This window comes from Neofelis nebulosa, chromosome 4 (assembly GCF_028018385.1).
Source record: "Neofelis nebulosa isolate mNeoNeb1 chromosome 4, mNeoNeb1.pri, whole genome shotgun sequence".
Lineage (NCBI taxonomy): Eukaryota > Metazoa > Chordata > Mammalia > Carnivora > Felidae > Neofelis > Neofelis nebulosa.
In genome coordinates this window covers 61101626-61122790 of record NC_080785.1, presented here as the reverse complement: position 1 = coordinate 61122790, position 21165 = coordinate 61101626, and the positions used below count along the sequence as shown (strand labels likewise).

At 36.2% G+C, this 21165-nt stretch overlaps 1 protein-coding gene and 1 long non-coding RNA gene across 2 annotated transcripts in view; one reads left to right on the top strand and one right to left on the bottom strand.

The window, feature by feature from the left end:
• MEOX2 (mesenchyme homeobox 2) overlaps nucleotides 1-10451 on the bottom strand; it is a 65711-nt gene extending 55260 nt beyond the window's left edge. The window contains exon 1 of the mRNA XM_058724928.1: nucleotides 9566-10451. Coding sequence (XP_058580911.1) covers nucleotides 9566-10079 — 514 coding nt within the window. The 5' untranslated portion in view covers nucleotides 10080-10451. The remainder of the gene's footprint in view (nucleotides 1-9565) is intronic.
• A 1709-nt stretch (nucleotides 10452-12160) lies between these two features.
• The window catches only part of LOC131509339 (uncharacterized), a 37899-nt gene continuing 28894 nt past the window's right edge, over nucleotides 12161-21165 (top strand). Inside the window, exon 1 of the long non-coding RNA XR_009260440.1 lies at nucleotides 12161-12189. This is a non-coding gene — a long non-coding RNA (uncharacterized LOC131509339). The remainder of the gene's footprint in view (nucleotides 12190-21165) is intronic.

The window sequence follows — 21165 nt, the reverse complement described above, 5'->3', positions numbered from 1 at the left end:
ATAAAATTTCCCTAAAGTACTTTTCTGAATTCCTCACATTGAACTGTGGGTGTAGGAGAGGCGACTAAGCTTACCAGAGTGAAATCAGCCAACCACCTAGGACTTGCAACTCAGGTGAGTAATATAAACAAAATCTCAAAAATGTATTAAATATAAGTAAACACACAAATGAGTAAAATATTGTTGCTTTTTTCCATGAAAAACAAAATTATCAAATAAAACTGCTTCTATTCACTTTATGAGGGATATATTTTTAGCTTGTCGTGCTATCTGCATATTTACCTTTCATCAGTGTCTCCAAATGAGACCACCAAAATTAAAAGGAACTACAATATGTAAATTATCTCTGCAGGAAACTTTATAATATGGCAGAAAGAATGCCATGCCTATCCTCCTAGTTACTGAAAACAGAGACCTGAAATTTCATTGTCATATTCAAATCCCTTTGATTTAAGTTCTGCTCCCTTTTGACTAAATAAATACCCCTCTGTAATGTTCCTCTTGAAAACAAGTGTTTGATGGAAAAGTGGCAGGAGACACTGGAGAAAGAAGGTTAGGCGATGTGCAAGCAAAAAAGGCTGTGGAATGGGAATCTTAAGGGTGATTAAGTGAAGGAAGGTTGCATCTCTTACACAACTTGGTCTACAACTTACTCTCCATTTCCGGAAAATGGCATGGGACTTACAGTTCTAGCGACAGTGGCAGATTATTTTAAATCTGTAGCTATCTTTTAGGCAAGCAACATTCCCTATAGCAATAGTAGTAGTAAAATACAAATAAACAGGCAACATAAGATAGAGCTTGTTTTCAGGTGGGGCACACCCATGACATAACTGCATCTACCCTGATATAAAAATAACAACACTTACTGACCCAGACCTTGTTCTAAGTGCTTTATATTCATTAACTCACTTTAATTTTTAGGAAACTACAGAACAGAGAAGTTAAATCACAGCTAACAAGAGAATTAGCAAGACATTGGGGTTCTCCCAGATTTACACTGACATTTCTCCTCTGCAGCCTGCATTCCTCTATGACTCCTATGGATTTCATTACCAAGACTAGTGTGGTCTGCTTCATTGTCTTCTGATTATATTTGGCCAATGGAAGACAACAAAAGGAGATTGGAAGGCATAAAGATCGTCTACTGGATGATATTTGATACTGGCTGCAATTTTCCACCTGAGGTCCCCACTTTGCCAGAAGCCTTCTGTCCTGCTGCTCTCCCCAGATTCTGGATTCTTTCAATAGCTCCCTCTATTTGCCACCTCAGGTTTAGAGAAGCTAATGGTTTCCAAATGTGGTCAGACCCTGGATGATTGACCATTTCCTGTTGCTTTCCAACACACCGCTCACCATCAAAGAGTCATCATCAAACTCTCTTCATCTTCAGTTATCCCTTTGAGTGTACCATCTATTTTCTTGTCTGACAGGATAACTAAGAAATAAGATAAATCCTTCAAGATTTACCAACTATTGGCTAATTAAGCAAAAACAATCTCACACACACACACACACACACACACACACACACACACACACAATGTTTCTGTTACTTTTTATTTTCCCAAACATCTGAGAATGCAAGAATAAGTTTGGTAACGGTCATCTTCCAAGAATAAACAATAGTTTAAAAGAAGAGATACCTGTAATTCCCTGAATTTTGAAAGTGGACGTCCAAAAGGTGATAATCCTAGAAATGTGCACAGCAGCAGGACCCCACATTTGGATGCCTAACCTCTGGCTTTCCTGTCATTTCAATCTATTGCAACGACTTACATCTAGATGTTGTCTAGTTTAATGCATCCAGACCCATTTGTATTTCATATTGAAAAATTCCCAAAGTAAACATACCTTGTAGTTGGAGAGATATTAATTGCTGAAGACAGTAAACATACTGAGAACTCATTTTACTTTTGAAAAATATTAAATAAAGAGAGACATCACTTAATTTTAATCTATCCAGTTACTAGTAAAGCTCTCTTTACATGGTTCTTGAAATGTGGAAGCCATTTGCTAAATTATCGGTGTCCTAAAAAATCAAGGCTACATTTTATCTACTTAGTTCCGACTAAGTTTCTGATCACACAATTCTATTTTCCTAAACTTTCCTAAACTTTCCTAAACTTCCTAAATTTCCTAAATTTTAGCTCTCAAAATAAAATCAGTCATTTCTGAAATTTATTTGGTATTCACTGTTCATTTGGTAAGAGTCACTACCCATTGTACTTTTTCTTTTAACTAATAAGAATATACATCAGTTTAATTTGATAGTTTTTCAGGAGGCTAAGAATGATAATCTAAAAGTTTACTGAACAGTCCAGACAATATAAGAAGCCGCCTCTACAGACATTTGACTACACTTCACCACTATGTTTGCAAATAGCTATCACTCTGCAAAAAAACTAAGTTTTTATTTGGGTGTCGTTTCTGGCAAAGCTTTAAGGCTACATTTTCAAAGAGCAAAATTCCAGGCCTTTAAAATTCTACTGGCATCCACCCGCCTAAGCTGGACCCTCCTCTACGTTTCCGCAGAGCCTGAGAGAGAGATGACTTCATCTTAATCATTTTCTTGCCCACAGTCATGTAAGATAACTGAGGGGTTTTCTTTTCTTAGAGCATTATGGGATCTCTTGAAGTGTGTGGAGAATAATGAGCTAGAGGAAGAGAAAAACAAAAGAAAACAAAAACTGCAGGGGAGTTGGCAGATTTGACTTTAATGACTATCATTGATTACCAGCTTCGGCCCGTTGGACTCTCCACACAGCTGTATACGTTTCAAACCTAATATTTTACTTTCTAACTGGAACATTTAACATCATGTTGAGGTCTCTAATGTGGATGATCCACTTCAGATGATCTCTTATCAAGAAATTAAGTTTGGAATTCTACCAATTTATTATTGTGTGTTTATACATATATATCTTCACATAAACAGATTTTTTAAAAGCGTGCTTGAAGAATAGCTGCCATGTCCTAGTTAATTTAGCACCCTCCCTGTTTTCTCTTCACCACTAACCTTTCTACTAAAACACAGTAGAAACTAATAACTATGAAAAAATAACTCCTTATATTCATAATTCCAGCCAATTTAATTCACCCAAGCTTCAAGAAACATACCTAAAACATATTAGAAAGAAAGCTTATGTAAACAAAGAGGACATTTAAATACATTTGAAACATTCAAATTGAGTTGATTCTATGAAATTTTGAAGAGCAATGATTTTTTAATTTAAATTTGTAATCAAAACCCTAATGGTTTTACCACTATCACTTATTCCCTTATAAACTTTTACAGTAAAAGTAAAATTCTAAGGATATAAGAATTAAGTCACCAAAATACACAAATAGCTTAGAATGATTAAACTTTTAGGAAATGCTAACTTTTTAAAGAGGCACAGCAATAATATCATGTAGGTTAAGATCAGATTTATTAATTTTTAGGCCTAAGAGAGCTGATTATTTCTGAAAGTATTTTTCCTCTCTTTCATACAAAGTCTTTCCAAGAATGTATTCATATAATACAGATTTTACCTGATGATTCTCATTCATATGCACATGTAAGAAATAAAAAAGTGTATCATAAATTATTTTCAAACCCTATGAAAACCAGTATTCTAATACACGATACCAAATTTACAGAGTAATGTGTAAATTCAGAAATATTATATTGCTGTGGAAAATGTAACATCATAAATGAAAGTTTTGTGAATAATCAGAAACTTTTTTTACATATTTAAAATTCTAAACAGAGAAATTAATAATTGACCCATTCGACCACATATGAATGCATACTCTTACCAAGTAACTTTCTGTTAATTTAGTAACAAATGTATCAAAAGGTTTCAAATAGAAATACTCACTCTAAATTTAAAAGCTATGTCTCAAATTTATACAGATGGATCAATAGACATATTTTTGGTTATTTTGTATCTTAAAATACTATCAAACACAACTTACCGAAAGGGAAAATAAATTCCCTACGCTTTTATAACATAAGTGGAAACCATTAGAGAAAGGGGCATTAGATTTAAATTAATTCTGCTTCCACATAGGTAATGCAAATTGAAGGCTGAGACCTAAATGACCTTTACCATTTTAAGTTTTGCTCCATGAGAGCAATAAAATATTCTGCAAGGTTTTCTCCAGTTGGATTTTGAACCTCACCGATGACTAAGATTTAGGAGTAGCGCGGAATGTTGCCACTGACTTTTCTTTACAGTGTTCCTCCATCCCTACGTGCGGGTTTCAGTTTAATACAACTATTCCAGATAGTCATAAGAGCATCATAACAAAAACAGGAAAATTGTTAGTGCTTCCTTTTCTTTACAACCTTTACAGAAAGCTTATTATTGATAACTAAGCCATACTAATGACTAAAGCACAGAATACGGAGAAATAAGTTGTGACAATAAAATGTGTTTTATTGGTTAAATACATTAAGTAGGAAATACATCATATCTACCTCAATTTCTAATTTGCGGACTTTGGTCTTGGTTAGTATTTCACCTTTTTTTAAATATTTAATTTAATTTAATTTTTATTTTAACCACTAGAATCAGTCACAAGTACCATAATGCAGGAAATATAATTTAACTGGCCACTCAAGAATTAATCCTTCTTATTTTATGATTTCAATCAAGGGGGGGAAATGCTACTCTTGATAGGCTCACTTCATGTGCTAATATATTTTCCCAGAAAATATTTTACTATTATAAAAAAACATTATGGTAAAAATATAGAAAATTTGAGAGAGATAAATCATCCACAACTATTAACTCAAAAAATATTAAGAATTCCTAAATGTATTTTATTCTCTAATATTTTCCCATTCTTAGCATGCATCATTCATAGATGTTTATAATCATTATAGCAATGCTCAGAAGAGAGACACGCTCTGAAATTTTAGAAATAACTACCTAAGTGAACACAGTGTAAAAACTAAAATACATTATTCTACTATATTTAAGTTCTCATTTGAAATGAAAACCTAAAAAGTCCTCACATCTTTGTTTCTGGCTGCCATTTTTAATACAGTTAATAAAATTGCACAGCATATATATGTCTTAATATAGTAAATGAATAAAAATGACACCATTACCAGGCCAGGTACATGTAATAGATTTATATGTGGGACTTTTTACATTATTCAGCTATTAATTCATATACAAGTTATTTCTCAAATTTAAAAAAAAGTTAATTTTTATATTAAATATGGAATTAGTCTCGTAAATTTCCCTGGATCTAAGGGGAAAACTTTATCTCCTTTTGCGATTTCACTTTTTGTATAAAATTACTTTTTAGAGCATTTAGAACCTATAGTAAATATTATGTTATTATAAATGCCAATGCTTTGATGAAGGGTCCATGTTTCCAAATCACACAGAGGGAAAACAGGGTAATATACTTAAAACGTTTTTTTTTTTTTTTTCCAGTTTATTAGTAGAGATCACCTTACAGGGTGCCAACTTAATGGTTTCCATTGAAAGTTACTATAAGTAAATATTAAAATTTTAAATATTCAGCACTGGGTTTTTAACCCAAATGAAAGTTTTAGCAGTACCATGGCAAGTATTTAATGTTTTTCTTTTTCAAATGAACTATAAATAAAGATAGTTACAAAGATTTCAAAACCATTTCCATTTTTATTTGCATTATTCCTTCCACTCATTGCTAACTTTCAACAATAAAGCACCTTAATTCTGAAGGGAATGCTGGTCTTGACTTTTGAGTGTAATCATTTGAGACACTCATGGAGGTCAATGGTACTTAGAAATTTTTATGTCAGGTCACCATTTTAAAATGTTCACACCTAAAATTAATCTATCACTCTAAGAAAAAGACTTAAATGACATTTTTTTATTCCATAGATTTGAGACACTTAATTTGTTCAATATTCTTCTATAATTATCAAGATCCAATAAACTTTTTTTTTAATTCTAAAACAGACGCTGAAAAGCCATAGTCCAGTAACATAGAGATAATAATATTAAAGTAATTATTCTTCCTTTCATAAAACATGATTGAATTATCTGGAAAAAAATCACAATACGGTACCAGAGTTAGAGTGGGTAAGACATTGCTCTGTATTTAAGTTCCAGCTTATTAAAGTAATACTTGCTTGTCATTCTGCATAGCCAAGCATATAGGCAGATATAATTTGATAACAAATATTTTATGATTATTGAAACTATAAATATTTCTAATTTTACAAGAATCTAATATTATTCCAAACCTTATAAAATCCACATCCCCAAACCTCCCTTCTTTTTAAATATAATTTTGATTTTTTAATAAAATATGTAGTTATTCAACTAATTTGAATAAGAAATAGTTACATATTTACACTGTATATTGCCTGCATAAAAAGTAAAGTTAAATTGACTAATCTGTTTTCATTATTTTAACTAAAAGTGGACAGTTTATACCTATTACTACATTGTTTGGAGAGCAATCAAATGTAATTGAAGCCAAGTAATTCACACTATTTATAGACATTTTTTTCAGAATCACCTGCTTTGTATAGATTGTTTTAAGTGCAGTTGTAAAGTTTTGATTTTTAAGAGTTCCTTTGAAGACATCACAGATGTTGGCTTTGCTAATAATGCTGGAAAGCATAGGAGGTTCAAAGTTGCAAAAATGTTTAACACATATAAAAAATAACAATGTGCTTGTCCATTAAACTTGGCTATTTTCAATTGTCAATAAACTATAATGAAAGCCCAAAGTCCATAAATAGTTGTTTCTAGACACTTAAGCTTCTTGAGTTTGCATATGTGTGTGTTTGGGAGGCGGGGATGCAAGTAAATGCACACTAGAAAATGTTACATATTATAGTTTTTGCATCGTTACCATGAATAAAAATTTAGGTCATTTTTCAATATTTTATGCTGCTTAAAATTCTATTCGAATTTCACAGGGTCATGCACACATATACATATACATACAATCTGGATATTACAAGTAAGGATACAGAATCTTGGTTCTGACTTTGCCTTGGACTTATGTACTACATCTACTTTCAATTATAAACATATAGTAATTATAAACTTTCTAACAAAATATAAGTGGTCTCTACTATTCATGATACAATTTTAAAATTCCAAGAGTTCAGAAATTAATTTAATTTTTTAAAAATATTGAAATATTAAAACTGTGCTACAAGCAATATGAGATATACATGTTAATAACATGTCAAAATTATAGTGTTTTTCTACATGGCTTTAGTTTCCACTGGATCAGGATGCCTTTATAATACTATGATATGAAGTAACTGTAAATATTAATGTGGAAGACCAACTGAAATATCACAGGAGAAAGATATCTTGAATCTAAATCTATCTAAAGATCTAACAAATATTAACACAAATAATGAAACTGCCAAATCAAATTTTATTTTTAATGAGTATGCATATATTTAACTGAAAACCATCACCATCTTTCCTTTTAGTTAGTCAAAAAGTTCTTTCAAAATGTCCCAGCATGAATGGAAAACGCTCATCCTAACTCCCCAGTGATTCTACCCTGGGTGATGACTAACTGTATTTCCCACTCAAGATCTCATCTATTAATACTTTATGTAGCTGATGCAGATTTTTGTGCTTGTTTTTCCAGCACGCTAATTAGTTTCAACATACAAATATAAACTTAGTTTGTTATATGGTTATTTCCCACCAAAAGAGGATAGCACTATTAGTTTTCTTAAGAAACTTATCACAATAATTCAAGGGAACCTGTTCTTGAATCCCACTTTCTCTATTTCCCTCTGACCAAAATAATATGTGCCTATATGAAAATTCGGTTTACCCGAAGAAGCGTAGGTGCATTGATTCAGTTCAGGAAACATAAGGAACAGCCCATCATAGGTTTTTCACTGCATGAAGTTAAATGAACAGTAAGAGATTCTGTGAATTGCAAAAATGGACTGACCAACCTGAACTGGGATCTGCTTCCAAAAAAAGTTACATTGATATCAAATGCTGAGCCTAAGACATGAACACTATTTTAAAACTGACTTAAAAAAAAAAAATGAAGATGGAAACCTTCATGGTTAACCTCTAAACTCTGTCTTAAGAGAGTTTCACTTACAGTTAGTAAAAACCATTAGAAATGAATGATACTGCTGGTAAGTTTCTAACATATAAACTAATTTGTGATGGAGCATTAAAAGTTCACCCCTGACCTTGAAAAGTAGAAGCTGGATTTTAAGTTTGTGATAGAAGAATGTATCTCAGGCTAACACTGAAGAACCAGTGATAGCTCAGCTGCAAAGGCACATGAAGTATGCGGCTCAAATTGCCATTTACGTGGGATCTTACCTAAAGCGTTATAAAAAACAAAAACCAAAACCAAAACCAAACACGTTCCAATCCTTCACATTAATATCTGCAGTTACCTTCTAGGACTTGTTAAACCAATCCCGCGAAGGAAGAACACCACGTAAATATTATACTGACCCAATGACACTTTCCAGAAAGCTGGAACGCAGGTTGCGATAGCTACAGAAGAAAATTCACAACTCCCTTAATTGTAAAGTATCTTTTAACAATTTCACAACGTACAGATTGTTAAGGGCCTTAAGGAGTTGCCCGAAAAACTTCAGTTCCTCGGGACTGCTACAGTTTACTTGGCAGTCTATGCTTTCAAGCATCTGCGTTTAGTAAAGTTCCCTTTTGCGTGGCTACTCAAGTTATCCCCACGTAGATCAGCGCCTCCGGCGCGCACCCTCGCACACCAGCCTCAAGCACGTAGAGAACCAACATTACCCCGGTTGCTGTGTGTTTCCAAACACTTGCCTCCCCTAATACTCAGCTGGAGGAGAGCTTACTTTCCACATTGGCAACTCAGAGATTCTGTTTAGATTAGCACCACACGAACACAACTACGATTAAAAAATCGGTTTTTTTTTCCTCAAGAGTTTGATCATGTATTTATTTACCAATCTCTGACACATTCCTTAAAATCATCTGAATTCCTAGATTGTCTTCTTCCCCAAGAAAGGGAAATTTTTACCATTTGGAATAGGGTGCTATTTAAAGAACTCTGAAATCAGAATAAAAAAAAAAAAACTAAAACTTTTTTTCTCATACGTTCTGCCAAGTTCCACTGCAAGTTCCAAATATTGTGCAATAATTTGGAAATCCAGTTAACGATGGGAAAAATCGAGCCACTCGGAGTCGGGAACTTGCAAGGGAAAAGTCAAGGAGCGGCAGCCGCACGCACGCCCAGCGGACGCTGCATCCCAGGGTGCACTCCCCTCCCCACCTCTCAGATGGAAGGTCACGCTTCGCAATCGATTTCACATACTGTCACTTGTCCTTTTTTTCTTAACCCTCTGGTAAACTAGTTGGAACCTTGGAGAGCTTAACGCCGTTGGCTGCAGGGTTGCGCTTGGAGAAACACGTGCCCCCAAGTAACAGGACGAAAGCAGCCCCACCGAATCTGGCGGCGGGGAGCCAGAGAGGGCAAGACGTATACGATATTCCCTGCTTCCTCACAGTAGTGTGAGAATCTTCCCAGTCATCTCCCCGCCCCCTTTCGCCGACAGTGCCCGGCGCGCCCTTACCTGAGCTATCGCTTTTCCTTTTGCCGCCACTTCTCTTCTCCGCCTCCGCGGGTGACAGCGCCTGGCGGCCGTAGTCCCCTGGCGCGCACGCAGCCCCGGTCGGGGTGCTGGAACCCAAGCTGGAAGAATTGGAACACAGGACCGGCGGACTGCTCCCCAGCTCCGGGGGCCCTCCCGAATCCGGCTGGAGGCAGAGGCTGTGACGAGCCGCACTCGGGGGGGAGGACATCTGCGGGAGGTGCCAGTTGGTTTGCAGAGCTTGGTGCTGCTGCTGCTGGTGGTGGTGGTGGTGATGATGGTGGTGATGGTGGTGCCCCCTGTGATGCTGGCTGGCAAACATGCCCTCCTCGTTGGGGTATCCCGCGATTATGCAAGACGAGGAAGAAGTGGAGAGCTCGGGGTAGGACATATGGTCAGATCTTCCATGGAGGGCGAGAGAGGACTGGGAAAACGGGTGCAAGCCTTGCGCCGTGGCGTGAGGGCTGCGCAGGCAGCCAAAGAGCGGGTGTTCCATAGCATGCAAGTCTCAGGTTCCAGGCAGAAGACTTCACGATGGTTCCAAACGCTACCACCCTCTGTCACTTTTCACTAGAAATCTTGTTTTCCCCCTCCCAAATAAATAGCCGTTTCTGCAGAGCTCGGATAATCCCGGTCCTGAGCCCTAGCGGCCAGACTCCTTTACATATAAACACTCGGACCTGGAGAAGCTTCCCTTCGAGCTACTCAGATGTCAAGAGTAGGAGAGGTTGAAGCCAAAAGAAGGTGGTCCCAGAGAACTGCTTTCAGGGGGAAACGGCTCTGAGAGGTTATAAATAGAGTGTAATGTGAGCTGGGGGCTGGCTTAGGAGCCCGGCGCTGACCACATGCAAACTCCCTCCAAAACTCCCGCTCAGTCTGCGCCACGCGCTCCCTGTTCCACTTCCTATCTCCCGCTGGACGCACGCAGTGCGTCCACGCCCGCCCGCCCTTGCCAGCCGCCAAGGCTGCAAGCGGCGCGCCTGGCGCCTAAACCCGAGCCCGGACGTACAGCGGTTCTCCCCTCCCGGGCCCGGCGGCCAAGGTGCTCCGCGGCGCACGTCACCCCAACTCTGCACTCAGTGTCCGGCCCTCTCCCTTCTCTTGAGAAAGATGTCTTGTCAGTGCCACTTGGGCACTGGCACCTGCAGGATAGCTAGGGGTATGGCTAGCTCTTGAGGAGCACGAAAGGGGAAGTAGGATTAAGGAAAAAGATCAGAGCTAGCCTGGCGCGCGCTCAGAAGTGTCTCAAACTCTACATCAACGCGTGCCCGGGGCGCAGCGGCGCGCCTAGCTTTTCGCAGCTGTCGTCCCTGGGTGGGTTGTTAATGGGCTCGTATCTGGCGCCCGAGGTTTCTGGGAAATTCTTCTCGGCAGAAAAGCGCTATTCACAGCGCGAAAAGAGAGAAACCTGGTGGGGTAGGTGAAAACCGAGGAGCGGCGAGAGTTGCAGTTATCTAGAGACGCGGGCATCCTCACCTGCGGTGCCAGGTGGGGTCTTTCTTCCTGGGCTTTCCGAATATGTCCTCCTTGCTTTGCACAATGTCCTTCCCCTTGCTTTCCTGGTCCGAGTCAATCTCCTAGCCATTTGTCCACCCAAAACTTCGGTCAGGAAAATCCGAAGTGATACCGTCGTGGTAACATGTGATGTGTATAGTGCACGCACATTTTCAGTCTTTCCCCTCAGGAGCCAGCCCAGGTCTCCTCACCTACCTCCAGAAATTCACCCTCTTCCGCTCAAAACTAAATCAGCTAATGGTACAGCTTCTACCCCCGCAAACCGCCATGGTTCCACTTACTGGGAAATTTTATGCTTTGATATCCACCAAAGCTCACTAAACCTGGGTGCTGCTTCAGGTCTCCCAGGTTACAATCTTGCATCATACAAAATGAGTTAGAAAACTTGCCGCCGGTTAATTGGTATGAGCGACGGCTGGGCTTTAATATTGCCACTTGCTTGAGGGGTGACACTGTCTGCTGGGGGCAGAGTCGTTTACACAAAGCAAGCAAGCAAGCCGCACTTAATGAGCTACAGGAACAGTCAAGTCCTGCCTGGGACGTGTGGCATCAGAAGATCCGCGCTCACCTATACTGCCCAGGACCCCCAAGATGCCACCAGCAGTGTAACCCCGTTATTTTCATTGTCTCAGGTGTCCTGAGGATGGCTACTAGGTCTTTGAAGTTGTTAATGGGATTAATGAGGACAGCAAACCAAGCCAGCCATCTGGTTTGGATTACGAAAAAGTATTGATGAATCTTTGAGAAGTGTCCCCAAGGCAGAACCTTTCCCTCCACCGGTCCCTCAGGTTTCAGCCTACCTCTCTTGTCTTTTAAGCCCTACTGCAGAATAGTGGCCTCTCAATAAACCTTTACATCCGTGTGAAAGTTCGAATTGTTTTCCATTGCTTAGAGGTGGGATGTGGTGGGGGTGATCAGGAATTCTGAGATTTGTAAGCGCTGCTTTCTTTAACGGAAATTGAGCCCTATTTTGAGGGAAATTAGTTTTGCAGACTTCGTTAAAAAAAAAAAAAAAAGCTAAAACTTTTGTTCACCAGCTGCTCAGCTTTTCAGTCTGGGTTTGAGCTGGAACCTGCTGCAAGCGTTTGACGGTAAGACTTTCTTTGCCGATACATTTTGGGAATCTAATATTGTTTTAGACTTCGAAAGGGGGTGTTCTTCAGGTTGCACGTTTCTAAGGGGTTTAAGTACTCCCAGGATGGCGTCCAGGGCTTAGATCTTAAGAATGTTTCTTCCTGCCACTCCCCACGCCCTTGGCTCTTTAAGGATAAAAAAAAGGAGGGGGTATATTCTTCTAATATGGTCTGAATATTTTTTGAATTTTCATTGTGTTTATGGTTTCAATATGTGCTCTGATATTAAAAGTTGAAGTACAAAGAGCAACACTAAAGTTCCCAAACTTGAGTAGCTCCTCTATAGGGATTATGGGTGAATGCATTAAAGGCTTTATCCAAGGAGAAATTTAGGCAACCATCTCCATAAACAGTAACCAGAAATTTTTACGTAATATAATGGTGTCTACTAAAAGCATTATGGAAAATGTCAGACAAGGCGGACTAAATAAAGATACACTGCATCTACACAGATCAACAAAAAAACATCCATAAAGGTCCCCTTTTGGTTTCCATAACGGTGGTTTAGAGGGAGCAAAGCAATTGAGAAATGAATGGGTTTGAATTTAACCAGTGTGCTTCAGGTAACTAGTAAGTAGCAAACACAAACTTTTCATCTCCAGGAGCTGCCAATTCTCCTTGAACCTGTCCAGTGATTGTGCTGGTTTTTTCTCACTTACTGTGTCAGATGTTAACAACATGTCCAGAAATTTCTCTACAACCTGCCTCAGTCAGTCAGCCTCTGGAACTATGGGGCTAGAAGACTGGGAAAGAAAAGTTAGAAAAGATTAGAAAAAGGAGTCTCTTTGAAAAGCACACAATTAAAACAAAGCTAGCAGGAAAGGTCTTTTTAATTGGAGACCCAAAACACAGTATCAGTAAAAATGATGAAGTCTAGATTTCTAACAGAAAATATAATATAAGAAACATGTTACTTGAAAAAGTGTGGTTCAAAGAAGAAAGAAAGAAGGTCTTGATGCAGTCCAGTATTAAATATTATTTTTTTTTATTTTTTTGGAATTTCCAAATATATATTAGTTATTCCATAAAGTTTTTTTTTCAAAATTTTCACTTCCTAGAACATTTGGAATAAGAAAAAATATTAATTTTTATTTTCTAAGTCACAGAAAAAAAATTTAAATGTCCTAACAACAGGAAAGATTCCTAACATTCCCTATAACAACTACTTCAGTGTCCACATCTATATCCCAATATTGAAAGATGCCTTTTTACATTTAATGGCTAATTATATTATGAAGAATGGTAAAAATTACAAAATGTATTATAGAATTTTTGTAGCTTTCATTTTAAACTATAAATAGTCTGGTGTTTATCCTGTATTTATAATATATTTGAATTTTCCTGAAAAATATTCTATTAATGCCAGTATTTCATGCAAAGTTTTAATATCAAGCAGTGCATTATAACAAGAGCTTGAATATATGAATAATGTAAGCTGCTAGTCTTCCAGAAAAAGTAATCAAAACTAAGCATGTGCTAGGCTCTTTAAATTTGACAAATATGTACATGTATTATTCCTTTTGCTTAACAAAACAATATTCAATAGTAAAGGCAGATTTTTTTAATTAAGATATTTTATTTCAAAGAGACTAGAACTTAAATTAAGCAACCTGAAAAGTTTGTTTAAATTTTAAGAATCATGATGCTTCTTTTAAGAGTTGCCATTCTTCTGCACATTTGTGTCATGAGGTATGATGGGAAAAATATTTAAAATTAAGCATAACCTTTAGCTAAAGATATTATAAACTTTGTCTTGCATTTTATCTGCCAGACAAATTTACTTTGGTAGCATATAGCCATGATATACGAATTTATGTATGGAAAATTAAATCACAATGGAATTTGTCTATGAAACTTGTGTTGTACATAAAAATATTTTTTCTACTATATTTCTCCAAGAAATTAACAGTTCTGTCCTTCAGTTCATTCTTCTGAAGTAAAAAAATTTTTAAATATATTAAAATATGCTAAATGCTCAATGGTAATTTATGTGATTTACGATGCACTCCATGTTTAAGAACTAAGGAACTGCCCTTCTCCAGGAATTATGCAATGTAGTATTTCAGGAACAATTTTGCTATGGCTAATGCATATTATTAGGTGATTCTATATACTTTTACTGATTTTTAAAATAAGTTGCTATTTTTACATAACACTGGTTGGTGCTTTCAGGATAAAATTTGTTATGTTTCTATATTACTAAATGAATACTTAACCCTTATTTCAAAAAAGTGTGAAATAATACCCAATATACTTTGTTTTCCTGTCTTCTTCCTACATTTAGTTTTCTTTCTTTCATAAATTGGTGGTTTTCTTCATTTCAAGTATCATCTAGTAAATAATGTTCAGAACACTAGCATGAAATACAGAATTTGAGTGATAATTTCAAATTTTTAAGATTTAATTAAAAATTAAAAATATTTTCAATCTTTCATTATTCCAATTCCCTTCCACATACATTTTATGAAATTTTAATCATCCTTTGGTGTGTATGTAAGGAGTGTCAAAATGAAGAGACACCGACCACCTCTCAAATTTCAAAAACGTCTAAATGAACTTCCTTTTGTCCACCTGTTTTAAATCCAGAATTATTCAACAGTTTTCTTATAATGCACATGGGAAATAATTACATTCAGTTCCTACATTTTCATTTGCATTCACCTTGTATGTTATTTTTGTTGATAAATGTATCTCACGTTGGCTCCCTTATATACCTAGCTGTAAGAAGTATAGGCATACTAATGCAAGACAGTTCCATAATGTAATGCTATATATTGCATTATATATTCTATACCATCAAACTCATAAGCATTAAGTTTCTATCCACAATTTAAGGGAAATAAACCATTTATTTCTCCCATGTCATAAAAAGCAACATTATACTTTTAAGTGGACTGAATTTAGAACAAGTTCATAAATCTCGGAAAGAAAAATCATTTGAAACTAAACACGGGAATTATAGGTAAAACCTTAGTCTTCTGTTTTAAATTTTCCAACTTGAAGAGTTTAACATGACTAATGTAATTCTGGCACAATGGTAAGTTATTCTTCTGTGTTTTTATTTTTCATGCTTCATCAATTTGTAGCATGTTTTATTCTTAAAGTGGTTCTTTCATTTTGAGTTTGAATCACTAAAACTGTGTTTTAGCTGTGTTGGTATGGCTCTCCCAAAATATTTAATTGCACACTCTAGTTTTATATGATTCCAACTCAGCAAAGAAACACCAGCTGCCTTTGATATCAACACTTTTGTGTGTAGGAATAAAAAAATGTGTATCTGTGTACTATACAAAATAGTTTAGTTAAAGCAAAACACATGAGGTATTATAAAATATTTTTAAGAGTTAATATTAGTACCTTGATAAGCTCAGATGTGTAAAAGATTTTAAGAATACAGAATATTTTTACACAAGGTAATAGCCATATGAAAATGGATCAAAACAAGAATGCAAATGATTAAATGACAACTATTTGCTTCTGTCTCACTTGATGTAAGGAAAGAGAAAGATGACAGGAGCACAAAATAGGCCAAGGGAAAACCAGAAGAAGGTGTTTAGCAGGTGAAAAGACAGAAAAATAAGGTAATCTTAAATATATGAAAAATAATTATATATTTGATAATACAAATATGTAATTCATAAGCCACATACATTTACAATAATGGTAAAAAGGTCCCAGGTGCATGTTTTAGTTTAATTGGAATTTTAAAAAAGTAATCAGAAAGGTTTATGTTTAAACATATGCATGGCATATATATTTTTGATAAAAGAGATACTAACAAAATACTGTGCTGAGAAACAGTTTCAAGTAATCACATACATATAATGTGAAAGTTAGGTACAGATGGGGTCAATGCCCAGACATGTGCAAGCTACTGAGTATCTGAAATTCTGAGTAATCGGTGCTTTCTTGACTTACAAATCTGTAACCTGAAACTCATTGTAGTCAATTGTTTTTCTAAATTTTATTTATTTTTAGAGAATGATTTCTGCTAAGTTGGGGTAACAGTATATGGGAAGGGAATAAACTGGTTTTCAAAAGCTTTCAGTGGCTGAGAAAAAAGAAAAACAAGAAACCTACTGGGCCAACTGCATCTTAGAGCACTTCAAAGTACAGGGATTCCAACAGAATCAAACACTAACCAGAACCCTGAAGGAGTATCAGTTCTGAGCCCAGAGCCCAGCATAAGGCAATTACTCATACCATCAGCTAACATTCATTTCCACCAAGTACGGAGACCTGCGATCAAAGTGAAGTTTTCTCTACATTAGGTGAGAACACATAAATATGAGATGAAACTTCTTCAACACAGAATAACACAGAAAAGTCTTTCCCCCTATTTGGCTTATTCATTTTGCATGACCCTTGCCTAATGACCTGAGTGGCAGGAACCACCTTGTTCCAACTCCATGTTTCTAATGACTAATTCTTGAGGCATAAATAATGAACAGGGAAAGAGGGATGTGACTAAAATGGTCAAAACAATGTTAGAATACTTTATGATAAAATACAGTAAAACTTACTACTGATCTTGAAAGTAGACTACATGGTAATGGGAAACGTGAGAGTTTCTTCCTCTAATCTAGAGCAACTGTAGTGATATGTTGCACAAAGGCAACAGCATTTCTGCAAATAACTTATTAAGGATGATTATGTGTGCTGGCGACAGTGAAGTTAATGTTCCTATGGAGACATAATCAAAGTCAATTTAAATAAATTTCACCCATAATCAAATACAGTAAAACCTCTACTTACCACAAACAACTTTAATATTTCCCTGATATGTTAAATACAGAGAGATAAAAATGGCACAATTATGACTTTGCAAGATAATTCTTACATTTTGTTTCATGACACCTCTCATTTGTGTACCAGTATTACCTGTCAATAGCTATTGAAAGGCCTGGATTATTCCAAGTTTTGTTCTTAGTCAAATCTTATATCCTATTTTGTTCAGTTAAAAATATGATTTGATCAGGGTAAAAATCGGAAGCTCTTTGGATTTTTAAGATCAGATTTTCCAAAGTATATGGCATATCCTCATCTGACAGACTTTGCCAAGGCAGATGCCCAGGTGGCAACACTTAGAATTGTTTTTTCAGGTCCAAAAATAAACACATAATTAGAAAATGCTGTAAAAATCTCCACTCTTGTATGTGTGGTGACAAAGTTGAAAGTACCTTTAAAAAAGACAAGAAGAAGCACACAGAAGCTAGTAAATGTTACACTCTAGAAATCTGAATTAGCTGTTGGTGTTCTTCTTCCTGTAATAATATTAAAGACTTGCCAATCCATGTGTATTTCTTCCTGTAGACTCATTTTTTTTTTTTAATAGCAGATGCCATTACCATCTGGTATTTGTGACCAAATGAAACACAGATATGATTAAAACAAAAAAGTGGGTAAGGTTCCTTGCACTGTACTGGCAATTCCAGTGTTCAAAAATTACTAAATCCGACTTCAGATTAACAAGGCCCATGTCAGTCTCTTTGTAAACAACATCACTGCAAACTCAGTTGCTCAAATCAGAAGTAAGATCCCACCCACAAGCCCTTCCCTTCATACGCCTCCCAATTATGCAATCTATCCTCAAGAAGAATAGTAACAATTCTACTTTAATATTAACTAAAATAAGTTAATTACCAATGCCATTACTTTATTTTTTTTAATGTTTATTTTTGAGAGAGAGAGATAGAGTGAGCACGAGCAAGCAAGTGGGGGAGGGGCAGAGAGAGATGGGAGAGAGGATCCTAAGCAGACTTCACATTGCTAGTGAAGAGCCTGATACAAGGCTTAAACTCATGAACCTTGAGATCATGACCTAAGCGAAAACCAGAAGTCTGAAGCTTAACCAACTAAGCCACCCAGGCGCCCCTTAGTTAATCGCCAATGCCATTACTTTAATTGGGGCTCTTATCCCTCTTGTTTCCATTACAGAGGATTCCCAATGGTACTCTACTTGCCTAGGGCATTGCTCCATTTCCGGAGGCAAGAGGGAGCACTGGTTTGACCCTTAACTCTATCACTTTCTAATTCTGAGTGCATTCATTTGCTAATGAAAAAGAATACTATGATGAATTAAATATGACAAGGTTTTGAGTGAACCTAACAAGATGCTGAACGTAATGTGTAATAAATTTAAGGTGTATCTAGAGCTGCACTGTTAGAAACAGCAACATGTGACTGTTGAGCATTTGAAATGTAACTTATCCAAATTAACATGTGCTTTAAAAGACTTCATGAGAAATTCACATGATTTCAAAGACTTCATGTGAAATTAATAGGCTTTTATATGGATTGCAATTTAAAATGGTAATTGTTGGATACACTGTAGTGAATAAAGTATGTTATTGAGGTTAATTTTCTTCCTTTCTACTTTTTAAAGTAGCTACTCAAATATTTAAAATCACAAAGGTGGCTTGCATTGTATTTCTCTTCGATAGCACTGATCCAAAAGAATAGAAGATGCCATTTAACTTTTTCTCTCTCATGCCCCACCACCTTGCAAAAAGGTACCAAATGACATATATATCTGTCAAAATGATGTAGGACCCGAAATATCTCTGTAAGTTGATCCTCTTGACCTCATGAATAGGAGCTTCACAACGTGGTACCACACAAGGAAACCTCCAGCACAAAATCTCAAGGAAACACAGGAAATTCCTGGAGCGGCAAAACATCCTATTTGAAGACATTCAGTTACTCCTTTGTACATCAGGAGCATCATTATTAACTAATTGTTGATATACTTGGAAAAGTTCATTTAGCAACAGTCTTTGCAAAGAAAGAAGAGTCGTGTATTATCCATGATGGACTAGACAATACTGTCACAATGGGTTGACCTCTATATCCTAAGCCTTCACAAAAGTTTAGTTCTTATTCCTACAAATTCTGATACAAGATGGCTGGCTCTCCACACAGCAACTGATCTCATGAATTCGTCATCTCAACATGTTTCTCCAAAATACCACAGCAGGGAAAAACAGAGGTGGAGGGTTACATACCTGGTTTTACATACTTTGATGCAGAGATGATACATGTCAATAACTTGCAGGCCAGAATAAAACCTGATATACCTCTAAGGGGTCTGGAAAATATTCTAAAGCACATGACTATTTGGTGAGCAGTAAATGTTTCTGCCACATCAGGCTTTAGCAAACTTCAAATTTGCTCCTAATAGACTTAATTCACACCACTGAGCAATATATTCCTGGAGACTTCTTGGCATCTTATGTGGGTGTTTTCTAGCAAATGTCAGGCACAGAGTAAACACTCAATAATTATATTCAATAGAGCGCTCGGATCTGCAAGTTTCACTTTATCATTAGGCTTTGGTACCCACAGAGCAGCTATCACTAAAGTGTATCTACAATATAACTGCAAAGAAAATTTAAGATGATCAGCCCAGATTCAGTTTTGTTTTCTGTACTTTTTGCTTTGATTTTTGCTCTACAACATAGATTCATCCCTAATTTTCATTGGAATTAGAACATTTGTGTCCATATGTGATGAGAATACGTAATTCCCTCAACTCCAAACAATAAGACATAGTAGCAATGAAACAAAATATCCCTGAAACAATTAACATCCTAAAACTTAACATTTAATATCTATGTACATAATTTATACTTGATTCAAATAGTTGGTATATGTAAATTATGCTTAACACTAATTGTTATGTAGGTAATGTCCAGACACAGCTATATCATTGATACCTCAATAATCTGAGACAGCTATGTTAGATAAATATGGATGCTATCTCTTATTATGCTGCTTAAAATCTATATTATTTTAGTACTGAATCTCTTCCTAGTTCCAGAAAGGTTTTGTGATTTATAGTGAAATCTGATATAAAACGATAATTTCACATAAAATATGAAAATTTTCTACAGCAATAAATCTTAATTATCTGATGAATTATCTATATAAAAAAAAAAAAAAAAAAAAAAAGGAGGGGCACCTGGGTGGCTCAGTTGGTTAAGCGGTTAAGTGCCTGACTTCAGCTCAGGTCATGATCTTACAGTTCATGAGTTTAAGCCCCACATCAGGCCCTGTGCTGACAGCTCAGAGCCTGGAGCCTGCTTCAGATTCTGGCTCCCTCTCTCTCTGCCCCTCCCCGGCTCATGCTCTGTCTCTGTCTCTCAAAAATAAATAAATGTTAAACAAATTAGCAAGCAAACAAACAAAGGAAATTCATTACAGAAATGCAACTATGTAAAACGAACAGTGAGAAGTACCACAGTTATGACAAATACAGGTAAAGGGGACCTGGTACACTGTCTGCTGAGTGTGCTCCCTTCTCCTCACCTATCACAAGTTTGTGTGTGGCACCTACAAAGAAACAAAAGGTTCTAGAGACACAACCTGAAATCCACTAATCATTAAAAGATACAATCAGTCCAATAAAATGGCCCCTGAAATGCCAAACCTGTGTTTTCTTGGCCCGTTAATTTACTTGATAGGCACACTTCAGGGGCATATATTTGAGCCACATTATTTTCTTATATTTTGGCCTTCAAGTGTCTAGCTATCAATTCTTTCAGATTTTCTAATTTAAAAAAAATGTATAAAGTTATATTGCCAAAAACTATGAGTGTAGAAATATTTTAGTAGATAATATTTTAATATAATAATCCTGCATTTATCATGAATCCAAATTAGAAAAAATTAGCCGAGAAACACCTCCATAAGGTCTGAAAGGCACAATGCTATTTAAAAGAATTGAAAAAGGATCTTGTTGTGATGAGCACTGGGTGTTAGATGTGAGTGATGAATCACTAAATTCTATTCCTGAAACCAACATTACACTATGTGTTAACTAACTATAACTTAAATAAAAACTTGAAACAAAAGAATAAACAAACTTTAAAAATAAATAAAATAAAAAGGATCTAATCCCTATAGAATTCAGTGCTAGAAAAACAGATTACCAGA